Source organism: Electrona antarctica (assembly GCF_951216825.1).
Source record: "Electrona antarctica genome assembly, chromosome: 12".
Lineage (NCBI taxonomy): Eukaryota > Metazoa > Chordata > Actinopteri > Myctophiformes > Myctophidae > Electrona > Electrona antarctica.
Window position 1 is genome coordinate 7660892 of NC_136793.1, and position 14341 is coordinate 7675232.

A 14341-nucleotide genomic window follows, 5' to 3' on the forward strand; every position below is an offset into this window, starting at 1 on the left:
TGTAAAATTCCGAGCAGCAGACCTTCTACTGCTGTCAAATGTAAAAAAGTGCCGTTTCCAGACCCAGCGTGGACACTGGACAAAAGACGGCTCCGCGAGGCAACTGTTGTGACATACGCACGCGTTCAGGGAGATGTCCTCTACCACACCCCACTCTCCACTAAGCGGGAGAGGTGTAAAAGTCCGAGCAGCAGACCTTCTACTGCTGTCAAATGTAAAAAAGTGCCGTTTCCAGACCCAGAGTGGACACTGGACAAAAGACGGCTCCGCGAGGCAACTGTTGTGACATACGTACGCGTTCAGGGAGATGTCCTCTACCACACCCCACTCTCCACTAAGCGGGAGAGGTGTGAAATTCCGAGCAGCAGACCTTCTACTGCTGTCAAATGTAAAAAAGTGCCGTTTCCAGACCCAGAGTGGACACTGGACAAAAGACCGCTCCGCGAGGCAACTGTTGTGGCATACGCACATGTTCAGGGAGATGTCCTCTACCACACCCCACACTACGCTAAGCGGGAGAGGTGTAAAATTCCGAGAAGCAGACCTTCTACTGGTGTCAAAGGTTAAAAAAAAAGTGTCGTTTCCAGACCCAGAGTGGACACCTCTCCCGCTTAGCGGAGAGTGGGGTGTGGTAGAGGACATCTCCATGAACGTGTGCGTATGTCACAACAGTTGCCTCACGGAGCCGTCTTTTGTCCAGTGTCCACTCTGGGTCTGGAAACGGCACTTTTTTTTAAACATTTGACAGCAGTAGAAGGTCTGCTGCTCGGAATTTTACACCTCCCGCTTAGCAAAGTGTGGGGTGTGGTAGAGGACATCTCCATGAACGTGTGCGTATGTCACAACAGTTGCCTCACGGAGCCGTCTTTTGTCCAGTGTCCACTTTATAAAGTCCATGCACTCCAGTGAATAGCATTTATCCATTTAGATAACTTTTTTACGTTATTTAATTACTTATTTTTACACAAACATAATGTGTGTCTTATAGCATCATATAGCATCATTTAAATGCTTAATTTGTAGTTTTAATGTGCAAATGAATCTTTTTTTAGAGGATACTCTTATTTTTGAAGAGATCGTCCACCGGAAGTCTTATATTTGCTAGCTTAGAATTGCCAAAAAAACAGTGCCACTAGTGGCTGCACTGTTGCACTCAGTGTTGCCATGTCCGCTTATTATAAGCGACGTTGGGCTTGTTTATCCTGTAAAGTTGCTTCTAAATAATTGGGGCTTGTTTCTAAAGAAGTGTAGTTGCTTATTGTCTCCACCAGGCCGAAGGCATGGGGAGAGAGTATGTTTTGCACTCCGTCCGTGTGTCCGTCCTTCCGTCCGTCCTTCCGTCCGTCTGTGAACAGCTAATCTCCGGCACCGTTAACCCGGTCGATGCCAAACTTTGCACACACACTCCCTGGATGCCAACGATGAACCTCTGCCCCGCATTTTCCAGAACGGCCTGTTATAGCGCCACCATGAGGCAGCTTTTCACATTTTTTACCTAAAACTGCACCGATCTGCGTGAAACGTTGCATGCACACTCCCTAGAGGCCAAGGACAAACCTTTGACCTGCATTTTCCGCATCTGCCTTTTATAGCGCCACCAGGAGGCCGACTTTTGTAAAACACATCTTTTGATATTACTCCTCCAGATTCTGTCCAAAAATCTCACAAATCGTTACACAGTATCTCTATGGTCATGTGCTCAAGTCTGATCTGTCCGATATTTCATATTCCATCCTAATTGGCTATAATTGGCTTTTACAGTTTGCAAGATTGCCCCGTTTTGAACAAAAGCCTCAAATCAGGAACGCAGCATGCAATTAACGTGAAATCTTTCACACATTTTCTTACTAGGCTGAGGAATATATCCCACCCTTTTCACATTGGCCTGTTATAGCGCCACCAACAGGTTGATTTTTGCAAAACACATTTTTGGAACAAAATGCCTCAAATCATCCAATTGCCATCAAAGGCAAACATGTTTATATTACTCCTAAACATTTTGCCAACATCTCACAGTCCTATCCTCCTGGTGGAGACCTGTGCCCAGAAGGGCACTTTTTCTAGTTTAGGCTTGTTTCCTAATGTTGTTTTAAACCAGTGCTTCTCACACATTTCTACAAGGACCCCCACTCACCTATTTGTGAGTGGGGAAAGGACCCTACATCTGAAGACATTTTGTGCCAGGGACCCTCCCCAATACCACATTTGTGTCGTTAAAAATGTTTCAGAAATATTCCACATTTGTCCCTTTTTTCCCTCCAATATATTTGTTTTGTTGATGAAAATAGCAGATCTACAAGCTCACACCGCGTCACATGGTGACGCGCTGTGGTCTTGTAGATCTGCCATTTTCAATAGCCTAGCTTTTTTTAACAATAAAAATTGGGGGTCCCAGAGATATAGAAATTCCATTAAATGGGGGTCCGTAGCCCTAATGCATGTCAAACTGGGGGTCCTTTTTAATTAAACGGGTTGAGAATCACTGCTAGAGCCGTGTCAATCTTCTCTTATGGGGGTCCCTGGAATAATGTTTTCAAATGGGCGTCCGCGGGCTAATAATTAGTGTCAATTTGGGGGTCCTTGACATGAAAAAGTTTGGGAACCAACCACAACCATTTTTGTTTGATGAATTGAAAATGGTGGGCCCTTTTGTAAACAAGTGTAATACAGTACTTTATGGTGTCGTGCACTCACAGTTAACAGTTTTTTTTGCATTGAGTTGTACTGTAATTCTGCAAACTGTTAATAAATCAATCAATCAATCAATCAAAAACTGGCCTAGTAAAGTCCCACTTGCTTCTTCTGGGCTTGTTTTCATAGACCTGCTGCTGGTTGCTTGTTTCTCTCACACAACCTGGCAACAGTGACAACAAGTATGGCTGCCTCCTGGTAGAGACATCCGTCTGTCTGTGTGGAAACATAACATTTATACTGTTAAACACCATAAGAAACATCCTGCAGAACACAACCACATCCACACAGTTATATTAATATTAATTATGGCTCATTTAACCACCAACCCCGCCGACAAGGAGAGGTATGTATTTATTTATAATCTTTAAAATACTACAGCCTGCTAGCCTCGGTGTGGCTAAGCTAACGTGCTCGTCATCACTTTAATATAGATGCTTTTTACTGTATTTAGGCTATTACTGACACGATAATTAATAACTATCGATATGTGATCAGGTATATTGATACCAGGTGACTGTCTGTCGATACGTTAGATCGATGTGGTTTCCAGCAGAGAGTTTAAAGTTTAAACAAAGCCAGTTTTCGTTTGGACTCACGTCGTTGTGTAGGGTAGTTTAAATGGAACTAACATCAACATAGCCTTTAAGACAGTGGTTCACAAACTTTTCCATGTCAAGGACCCCCAAATTGACACTCATTATTAGCCCGCGGACCACCGTTTGGAGAAGATATGCCAGGGTAGCCCCATAAGAGAAGAGTTTTACAGCTCTGGCAGAGATTTTCACCGATTTTCATTTCAAGGACCCCCAGTTTGACATGAATTAGGCTACGGACCCGCATTTAATGGAATTTCTATCTCTGAGACCCCAATGTATATTGTAAAATCAATGTTAATTTAACTTGAGAGTGTACAAATGGAACCAAATGGACCCATTACTCAGAGTTACAGACCCATAAGGGTCCATTTTTGGTTCCTAATTTATCATTTATATGGGGACCCCCTGGAACTCTCTCAAGGACCCCTAGGGGTCCCCGGACCCCACTTTGGGAACCACTGGTCTACTTAGACTCTCGTAGATGTATTTATCGATTCTGTGACATCTTCACTACGCCAGAATCGATGAATGCATCTACGAGAGTCTAAATCTTAGGCTAACATCAACAGATTGTTTAATAAAAAGCATCATTCTAACTTCTGGGTTACAACAAAACAACGAATACTTCAGGATTCATGTATTCATCCTTCATGTGAACGTGTTTATATATTTTTTACACAGCTCATCTATATAGGCCTGTTCCATTATCAGTTTTCTCAGTAGAAATGGGTAACGGTTGCTGTCGTGTGGGGGATTGATTGATTGATTGATTGATTGATTGCATTTTTTTATTTCAGTTTGTAGAATACGTAGTACATTTCAAACGAAAGCACAAGTCAATACCAAAACTGCTCCATTTTCAATTAATCAGAAAGGCTACTAAGGGATAATTATACTGTATGTATGTCCAGCATACAAGTTAATATCTACCTAATTAATCTATCAGACTGTCTAGTCGGCTAATGTACTGTAATTATATAATTATGCCCCAGACCAGTGGTTTTATCAACCCTTTTCACATCAAGGTCCATTATTTATTCAGCATTTTGAGCCACGAACCACCATTTGATGACATTTAGCCTCTCAGACCCAAATCTAAATACATTTTGTTGTCGTGTGAAGGTCCATAAGGGTCTATTTTACACTCTCAAGACTTAAAGATCCATATGCTTACCAACTCTCTAGCCGCAATTCGCAACACTAGATTTGTTTTTGTAATGGGATGAATCTAGAGTTGCAATACCCTCCAATGCCTCCTTTGACTCATTCAAATTGCATTTCCGATCTGCTTGTATTAAACGACGTTAAACGTGTGTGTGTGTGTGTGTGTGTGTGTGTGTGTGTGTGCCCGTGTGTGCGTGCGTGTGTGTGTGTGTGTGTGTGTGCGTGTGTGTGTGTGCGTGCGTGTGCGTGCGTGCGTGTGTGTGTGTGTGTGTGTGTGTGTGTGTGTGTGTGTGTGTGTGTGTGTGTGTGTGTGTGTGTGTGTGTGTGTGTGTGTGTGTGTGTGTGTGTGTGTGTGTGTGTGTGTGTGTGTGTGTGCCCGTGCGTGTGTGTGTGTAGGTTCATCTGCATCTATCCGGTGTACATCAACAGCAAGAAGAAGCTAGCAGAAGGTCGTAGGATCGCCACAGAGAAGGTACAGTTTTTATTGTTTACTTAATGCGATAACTGCACCAGGTACAGGTTTACCAAAATAATATGATTACTATGATCTCAGTCTAGACCAATTTAGACCTGAGGACGATTCTATAAAATGTCTTCTAAATCAAGACAGTTTTCTGAAAAAACTGTTTCTATGTCAGTGATTCTCAAAATATATTTCATGTCAACTGTCAAGGACCCCAATTGTTAAATGTTATGTAATTTGGCCGCTGACCCCCATCTGAAAATATGTTCTTCCAGGGACCCCCCAGAAGCAAAGATTTTAGTTAAAAACCTTCGCTCTGAAAGAATATATATCCAATGATTTGTGCCACATTTTCAAGATTTTTCAAAAATTGCAGATATACAAGCTCGTAGCGTGGCACTCGGTGCTGACAGCTGATTGTACCAAAGATCAACTTCACTTTGAACTATGCTGTAAACGGGAGAACATATTAACGACGGGCTCGAAATCTACTCTATAATCGAGCAAAATTTGACGATGGTGACGATCCTAGCTGTAGCTGTGGCGATGCTGTGGTCTGTGATAACGTTGGGATGTGTGTGTGTCCACTCACTCATTCAGGCGGTGGAGAATCCATCATGTTTTAACGTGTGTGTGTGTGTGTGTGTGTGTGTGTGTGTGTGTGTGTGTGTGTGTGTGTGTGTGTGTGTGTGTGCGTGTGCGCGCACTCATCCAGGGGGTGGAGAATCCATCGGTTGCGGAGATCAGAGATGTGCTGACCGCGGCTGGCCTGAACGTCTATGTCGAGGTATGCATAACAGATTTACTTGAACGTCATCATTAGGGTGACCAGATGTCCCTCTTTGCGTGGGACAGTCCCTCATTTCCAAGACTTTTCAGGCGTCCCACAAATTGAGACCGTGTCCCATATTGTGACTGGCAGGCAATTGCATCAGTGTTCAAATGCCCTAATAGTTAGTCCCCTAATACTTGGCCTTCTGTTGTAAAGCTCTCTCATTGTCTCTTCCTGCAAGATGTGTTTTTAAGCCTGTTAAAATAGCATAAAAATAGAAATAAAGCATGATTTTAAAACAAAATGTGAGACACCAGAGGAGTTTATAATGATAGCAAATAGGCCTATGGTCGAATATGACATCAAGGCATTTAATAGCAACTCAAGTAGTAAGTTGCTAACCCGGTACTCCAGTATCGCTTGTGTGGTATGGGGGGACGGGGTCTCCCCATCCCACTTGTCCCACATAAGCGATACTTCTGTCCCTCAAATGAACATGTTGGATCTGGTCACCCTAGTCATCATTCAGGGCATGGAAGCGACAGCAGTACTGCCTAATCACAGTAATGCCATATGGTCAAACCAGTGTGAAGTTATCACTGTCAGTAGACCAACACCATGCAGATAACATGGCTGCCCTAAATCATCACTGTGTTTTATCATGTCCAGAGTCTCAACACAACCGTCTATTACGATATTTTACAGCACATGGTGGTATGTTAACAAACTTTATGGAGATGCTGATCTTCCTTTTCCAGCAGCACTTGGCACCTACCTCACGGAGCCAAAACTACTAGTAACTGGTGTACTGACCATGGTATTACTGTGTTAAAACTACTAGTAACTGGTATACTGACCATGGTATTACTGTGTTAAAACTACTAGTAACTGGTGTACTGACCATGGTATTACTGTGATAAAACTACTAGTAACTGGTGTACTGACCATGGTATTACTGTGTTAAAACTACTAGTAACTGGTGTACTGACCATGGTATTACTGTGATAAAACTACTAGTAACTGGTGTACTGACCATGGTATTATGTGCTTAACTGACCAGCCAACTGGCCTGACCTGAACCCCACAGAGAATCTAGGTGGTATTGTCAAGAGGAAGGTGTGAGACATGAGACTGAACAATACAAATTAATTTACGGCTGTTATCAAAGCAAACCTGGGCTTCCATCAGTGCCACAGGCTGATCACCTCCATGCCATGCCCCATTGATGCAATCATTTGTTCAAAAGTAGCCCAGACCAAGTATTAACTGCATTCATTAATATACTTTTCAGATGGTCAACATTTCTGGATTAAAAAAAAATATATATATTTTTAGTGGTCCTGTGAAATATTCTGAGATAGAATGTTTTTTATTAAATAAATAAATACAGATACAAAAATAAATAAAATAAAAGGTTTTAAATACTTCACGTTATGTCATGTGCAATGAATTGAGAATATATGAAAGTTTCACTTCTTGAATTATACTTCGGAAGAAAATGAACTTTTGCAGTGCACGATATTCATTTTTTTTGAGAAGGAGTTGTATAATATATAACATGTACTCGTTGCTCAACAAAACAATATATGTGTGCGTGTGCGCGTGCGTGCGTGTGTGTGTGTGTGCGCGTGTGTGTGTGCGCGTGTGTGTGTGTGTGTGTGTGTGTGTGTGTGTGTGTGTGTGTGTGTGTGTGTGTGTGTGTGTGTGTGTGTGTGTGTGTGTGTGTGTGTGTGTGTGTGTGTGTGTGTGTGTGTGTGTGTGTGTGTGTGTGTGTGTGTGTGTGTGTGTGTGTGTGTGTGTGTGTGTGTGTGTCCAGAACAAGATGCATCCTCGGGAGTGGAACAGAGATGTCCAGTTCAAGGGCAGGGTCAGAGTTCAACTGAAGCAGGAAGACGGCAGCCTCTGTCTGGACAAGTTCTCCACTCGTAAGTCAGTGAGGTCAGAGGTCATATAGGACAGTGGTCCCCAAACTGTTTCACGTCAAGGACCCCCAAAATGATACTCATTAGCCCACAGACCCCCATTAGAAAATATTTATTTGATTTATTTATTTAGCACAGTATAAAACAATACAGAGAAATAGGAAATACGTAGAATGAAAATAAAGGAAAGTTCTAGGAGGAGGCAGGAAGTCCAAAGGGCTTATACGAGGCCTGGGACCTTATAATATATGCCAGGGACCCCCACAAGAGAAGATTTGTACGGCTCTAGCAGTGATTCTCAACCCGTTTCAACCCCGCACCGCACTCGGTGCCGCACTACGAGCTTGTAGGTCTGCTATTTTTGAAAAATCGTGAAAATGTGGCGCAAATCTTTATATATATTCTTTCAGAGAGAATGTTTTTTAACTCAAATCTTTGCTTCTGGGGAGTCCCTGGAACAACATATTTTCAGATGGGAGGGGCGGCGGCCAATTTCATATATTTTTGGGGGTCCTTGACATGAAACGGTTTGAGCACCATTGACATAGAACCATAGGGTTTTTCAGAAAACTGCCAGAAGACATTTGTAGAATCGTCCTCAGGTCTAAATGGGTTAAAGTTCTCTGTCGCCACGACTGATTTCACTCATTTGGATTCCATAGAAGCCATGCAGTGTGTCTTCTGTGAAAGCATGCTATGCGCACCGAAAATAGCAGATCTACAAGCTCACAACACGTCGCAGCGCGACGTGTTGTGAGCTTGCAGATCGGCTATTTTCGGCCATTAGTTATTTTAAGACGAAAGCGTATTTGAAGTGATCAAACTAGCAATAGTATAGAAGCACCTTCCAGAAACATGACTAAGAAATGTCATGAAAGAACAGCCTGGAAACCAGTGTTAAACTGACATCCAATTTGAGGACATTTAACTAAACAATGGCTACTGGAAAAGGTTCCCCTATAAAGGGTCATCTTAGAGGGATGGACAGGGACGTACTTGTTGTGTTGTGTGTGTAATGTATATGTACTGTTATGTATTTTAAAGTAGTGTTCCGTTCAGTGTGACAGGACCTCAGTGGAAATAAGTCTTTGGACTTTACTGTGAAATCCTTGAATCGCTGATTATAATGTTGTATTATGATTGCTTTTCTAAATAATTCAAATCAAATCAAAAAGCAAAGAGGTTAATTCCTCAAATCTGTGATGTCTTTGTTTCCCACCTGGTCGGTTTATATAGGTTTAGGTAAAATGTTCAGTCTTGAGATTTTATTGTTGTGTTGTGATCTCAGGTTGTGTTGTGATGATGTCATGTGATGTGTTGTGATGTCATGTGATGATGTGTTGTGATGTCATCAGGTAACGACATCATGTTCTACGTGGCGGAGATGATCCCCAAGCTGAAGACGAGGACCCAGAAGAGCGGGGGAGGGGAGAGCAGCGCCGCGCAGGGCGAGGGCAAGAAGAGCAAGAAGAAGAAGAAGTAGAAAAAAAACAATTCAATACAAATTAAAACATCTTAGGGGGCGTGTCCACAGAAATAGATTTTTTCCAATTTTATTTATTTTGAATTTTTTTAGCGAAGGAGCGCTTTTGGGACCATGTTTGAGTTTATTGACGCCCCGCTACGTTCAAACTTATCAACCGCTGTTGCTCGAACGACGCTCAGTGGTTTTCAACCTGTGGTCCGGGGACCACCCAGTGGTCCTTGAGGAGGTTCCAGGTGGTCCTCCTGCAGCTAAATGATGCAGAAGTTGGTAACCAAATGAGAACTTTTAACTCTTGAAAGTGTAAAATGAAATGGTTTAATTTTACGCTCTTAAGAGTTACATTATTGTTAAACATCTGCATAATACTTAACACATTTAACTAGTTAGTTACTACTCAACTAGCTAACCAAAATGTTGAACCATTTGTTGAATTCCTTGAAGCGCCCAGAGCGGTCCGCGTCGTTGTGAAGTTAGAGGCGGCCAGACCAGACTGTACCGTAGAGATGTATGGCAGACTAACACTGGCAGCTAAAAAAAATGGCAGTTAAAAGAGAAAGAAAAAAACCTATTTCTATGGACATGGCCCCTTATGGTTATTTTGTTAAACCTCTGCTCAGAACATCACACAACTCTCAGTTTTACTTTTTGTTTTAGTTACGTTCTATTTTTACTTGAACGGAAAGATGATCCATTTTATGTTGAGACTGAATTTCAGGAGCACAGAATGGAACCAAGAATGTCGTCTCTTCTAGAGCCAGTTCGTGCATCTTTTATTTTGGAGTGCCGCTTTTTCCACTTAGTTGGTTCATGAGTAAGTTATTTTCAAAGCTGAGCACCCACTGCCTCAACCGAGGGCCGTTTCCAGAGGAAGTGCACCCGTTTTTCTTTCATTATCTAATCTAGAAGTCCTTTTGGTTAAACATGTGTGCCTGTGATGTGAGTGACTCATATTGGTTGTACAAAAGAGGTGGTTTGGGGAGAAGGAGGAAAAAAAGTATTTGGGTACAACTACACTGTCGCGTCAAGAAAGCGCCTTAAACAGCTGGTTTGCTCTGTTTAAACACCAGGTGGAGACTCCTGCACTAGGCTGCTTTCTTGATGCGTATTTGTGCCTGCGACAGCAGCGTGAAATATGTGGAAAGAAACAAATGTAATGTTGGGAATCTGTTAATAAACTTAATTTTTTTTGACAGAGACTGCCTGTGTAGAGACTTGATATAGAGTGATGGAACCGTTTTAACAACTTTATTACAAACAAGTTTGTGTCAGATCATGTGTTATATATTTCTAAATATTGTGTTATATATTTTTACATATTGTGCCTATGACATGATCAGGGGGAATACTGGACAACTCACCCCGGTGCCTGCCCGTTTTTCCTCCCGGAATTTTCCCCAGTGAGGGGGATAACTTTATAATATGCTATTGGCTGTTTGTATTCTTTTTGGAAAAATATAAAAAGATACTCCTGTGGAAAGGCTATATTATTTTACTTATATTGACCCTATAAACAATTTAGTATTATTTAGTATATGTATATATAATTCAAAGTCCAGCCGTCTGCTGTCCAGCCTCTCCCACCCCTCACTGGGGAAAATTCCGGGAGGAAAACGGAAAAGGGGTGAGTTGTCTTGTTACCATCAGGGGTGCCCAAAAGGTAGATCGCGATCTACCAGTAGGGAGTAGGCCTATACTATACCAGAAAGGGTTTGCAGGTAGATCACATGACATGCCCCTAAATAAGATTTAATTTAAGTATGACATTTGTTTTTGGCCTCACCCTCCACTGTTGGCTCAGTGTCACCATACCGTTTGGAAGCCTCACCCACCCTCCACTGTTGGCTCAGTGTCAGGATATCGTTTGGAAGCTCACCCACCCTCCACTGTTGGCTCAGTGTCACCATACCGTTTGGAAGCCTCACCCACCCTCCACTGTTGGCTCAGTGTCAGGATATCGTTTGGAAGCTCACCCACCCTCCACTGTTGGCTCAGTGTCACCATAGTTTTTTGCAGATCGGCTATTTTCGGCCGTTAGTCTTTTCCCCCCACTTGGTCGGTTTATATACAGTAGGTTTAGAAACATTACATTTTCAGTCTTGAGATTTTATGGTTGTGTTGTGATTAGGGGTGCACTATTATGAAATCATGACCGATATCCAATCTACGATTATTTGCTGGGTCATATCTGCCGATACCGATTCTGACTGATTCCGATATTATACAGAGGACCACAATGGAAACAAGCCCATATAGGCCCTATAGGGGCTTGGCCCAAAGCCTGTTAATAAAGTTTTCAATCTATCAATAAATAGCATAATACTTTTCCAAGTGTCTGTTTTCACAACTGAATGACTACTGAATGAGATGAGTACACAAATTAAATGTAGATTATGATTTGTATTTTTATGGCCGATTTGGCACATTCCGATTATGCTACAGATTAATCGTGCATCCCTAGTTGTGATGTCATGTGATGATGTGTTGTGATGTCATCAGGTAACGACATCATGTTCTACGTGGCGGAGATGATCCCCAAGCTGAAGACGAGGACCCAGAAGAGCGGGGGAGGGGAGAGCAGCGCCGCGCAGGGCGAGGGCAAGAAGAGCAAGAAGAAGAAGAAGTAGAAAAAAAAACACTTCAATACAAATTAAAACATCTTAGGGGGCGTGTCCACAGAAATAGATTTTTTTTAATTTTTTCCAATTTTATTTATTTTTTATTTTTTAGCGAAGGAGCGCTTTTGGGACCATGTTTGAGTTTATTGACGCCCCGCTACGTTCGAACTTATCAACCGTCCGCTCGAACGACGCTCATTGGTTTTCCACCTGTGTTCCGGGGACCACCCAGTGGTCCTTGAGGAGGTTCCAGGTGGTCCTCCTGCAGCTAAATGATGCAGAAGTTGGTAACCAAATGAGAACTTTTAACACTTGAAAACGTAAAATTAAATGGTTTCATTTTACGCTCTTAAGAGTTACATTATTGTTAAACATCTGCATAATACTTAACACATTTAACTAGTTAGTTAGCTAACTACTCAACTAGCTAACCAAAATGTTGAACCATTTGTTGAATTCCTTGAAGCGCCCAGAGCGGTCCGCGTCGTTGTGAAGTTAGAGGCGGCCAGACCAGACTGTACCGTAGAGATGTATGGCAGACTAACACTGGCAGCTAAAAAAAAGAAGAAAAAAAACTTTCCATGGCAGTTAAAAGAGAAAGAAAAAAAACTATTTCTATGGACATGGCCCCTTATGGTTATTTTGTTAAACCTCTGCTCAGAACATCACACAACTCTCAGTTTGACTTTTTGTTTTAGTTATGTTCTATTTTTACTTGAACGGAAAGATGATCCATTTTATGTTGAGACTGAATTTCAGGAGCACAGAATGGAACCAAGAATGTTGTCTCTCTCTAGACTGGCTCGGATGCAATTTCTCATGTTTATTTGCGTTCGCAAATAAACATGAGAAATTGCATGGGAGCCAGTTCGTGCATCTTTTATTTTGGAGTGCCGCTTTTTCCACTTAGTTGGTTCATGAGTAAAGTTATTTTCAAAGCTGAGCACCCACTGCCTCAACCGAGGGCCGTTTTCAGAGGAAGTGCACCGGTTTTTCTTTCATTATCTAATCTAGAAGTCCTTTTGGTTAAACATGTGTGCCTGTGATGTGAGTGACTCATATTGGTTGTACAAGAGAGGTGGTTTGGGGAGAAGGAGGAAAAAAAGTATTTGGGTACAACTACACTGTCACGTCAAGAAAGCGCCTATAGAGCAGGCGTCTCTTCTGGGTTTTAAACAGCTGGTTTGCTCTGTTTAAACACCAGTTTGAGACTCCTGCACTAGGCTGCTTTCTTGATGTGTATTTGTGTGTATTTGTGCCTGCGACAGCAGTGTGAAATATGTGGAAAGAAACAAATGTAATGTTGGGAATCTGTTAATAAACTTAATTTTCTTTGACGGAGACTGCCTGTGGAGAGACTTGATATAGAGTGATGGAACCGTTTTAACAACTTTATTACAAACAAGTTTGTGTCAGATCATGTGTTATATATTTCTAAATATTGTGTTATATATTTTTACATATTGTGCCTATGACATGAACAAAGTATGGATACCAAGTTGAAAGGGTTTAACTTCATTATAATTACACCAGCTAGAGGTTGGCGAAAGGGCCTTTCTGTGTGGAGTTTGCATGTTCTCCCCGTGTCCCCTAGGGTAGGTACCCTCACAAAAAACGTGCAGTAATCCTGGTCTCTAAACTGCCTCCCCCTGGCTAGCCGGGGCGCCTGTTGGAGGGGAAAATAACTGGTTGGAATAACGTGTTCCTTCCACGCGATACGTCCAACCAGGGAAACTCAGATCAGAAGGAGCAACTTGGACACTCATGCATAGAAGGAAGCATGAGTTCAAGCCCGTTGCTCTCCCCAGGTTGGCGGAGGGTGTGTATAGTCCAGGATTACATTAGATAATTGACACGGGTTACAAAATCGTGGGATAAAAATGATTAAAAAATAATTACACCAGCTAGAACGTAATCCAATGAGAGCATTTATGACTTCTGTTCAGATCATAAAGGTTTCTCTCTCCCCGCCCAAGAGTAGACAGTTGTAGAATTCACTTCATATTTGCAGCTAGGCTATATCTTGTGCTACCCCTTACCTCTTATCCAAACACTTATTTGTCGTTGCCTTAAAAAAAAAAAAAAAAAACAATTTTAAAATAGTTTAAATAGCTGATCTACAAGCTCATAGCCTTGGGCCCATGCAGTCTTACTCATCTGACAAGCTCACAACTTGTCAATGTAGATTGGCTAGTTAAACCTTTTAAATCAGTTTATGAATAAGTGTCAGTTGATGGTCATATCACGGGTGTCAACATGCTTCCACATAGATATACATGAGTGATTGATCACTGGATCATTTATTATTAATAGCTCATGATGTCAGTATTAGAAGGATAATTAGATGATTATTAATAATAGCTCACAATATCAGAATTAGAAGGATAATTAGTTCATTATTAATAATAGATCGTGATTTCAGTATTAGAAGGATAATTAGTTCATTATTAATAATAGTTCATGATGTCAGAAGTGAATCACTGCTTCAGAGCGGCTGTCAGTGTTTTAATGGCGGAGAAGGGAGACACCTAGTGGTCACAACGAGAAACACAAACCCCTAATTCCACACTGAGATGTTAGTGGTGGATAAATAGTAGGACTACAGGTTAGATTAGAGGTATTAAAATAA

At 41.8% G+C, this 14341-nt stretch overlaps 1 protein-coding gene and 1 long non-coding RNA gene across 3 annotated transcripts; both read left to right on the top strand.

Moving 5' to 3' along the window:
* The first annotated feature begins 2823 nt into the window (after positions 1-2823).
* Positions 2824-10293, top strand: srp19 (signal recognition particle 19). Of its 2 annotated transcripts, XR_013791295.1 has the most exons (6): positions 2824-3037; positions 4851-4926; positions 5633-5704; positions 7506-7614; positions 8967-9589; positions 9649-10293. XR_013791295.1 is itself a non-coding variant. In XM_079516713.1 (5 exons), the coding sequence occupies exons 1-5, from the start codon at positions 3000-3002 to the stop codon at positions 9092-9094; spliced, it is 423 nt and encodes a 140-aa protein (XP_079372839.1). In that variant the 5' UTR covers positions 2824-2999; the 3' UTR covers positions 9095-10293. The 2 variants fall into 2 exon arrangements, 1 of the variants encoding a protein (XP_079372839.1); XM_079516713.1 differs by having other exon boundaries at positions 8967-10293.
* Positions 10294-12437: 2144 nt separating this feature from the next.
* LOC306934190 lies at positions 12438-13055 on the top strand. The gene is made up of 2 exons (XR_013791297.1): positions 12438-12533; positions 12727-13055. It is a non-coding gene; the product is annotated as an uncharacterized lncRNA (long non-coding RNA).
* Positions 13056-14341: the final 1286 nt, after the last annotated feature.

Bases quoted from the DNA above. Each gene is read 5' to 3' on its own strand.
- srp19 (XM_079516713.1), top strand. From the start codon at position 3,000: ATGGCTCATTTAACCACCAACCCCGCCGACAAGGAGAG. The intron at 4,927-5,632 runs GTACAGTTTTTA...GCACTCATCCAG, and splicing joins GTAGGATCGCCACAGAGAAG to GGGGTGGAGAATCCATCGGT. The intron at 7,615-8,966 runs GTAAGTCAGTGA...TGATGTCATCAG, and splicing joins TCTGGACAAGTTCTCCACTC to GTAACGACATCATGTTCTAC.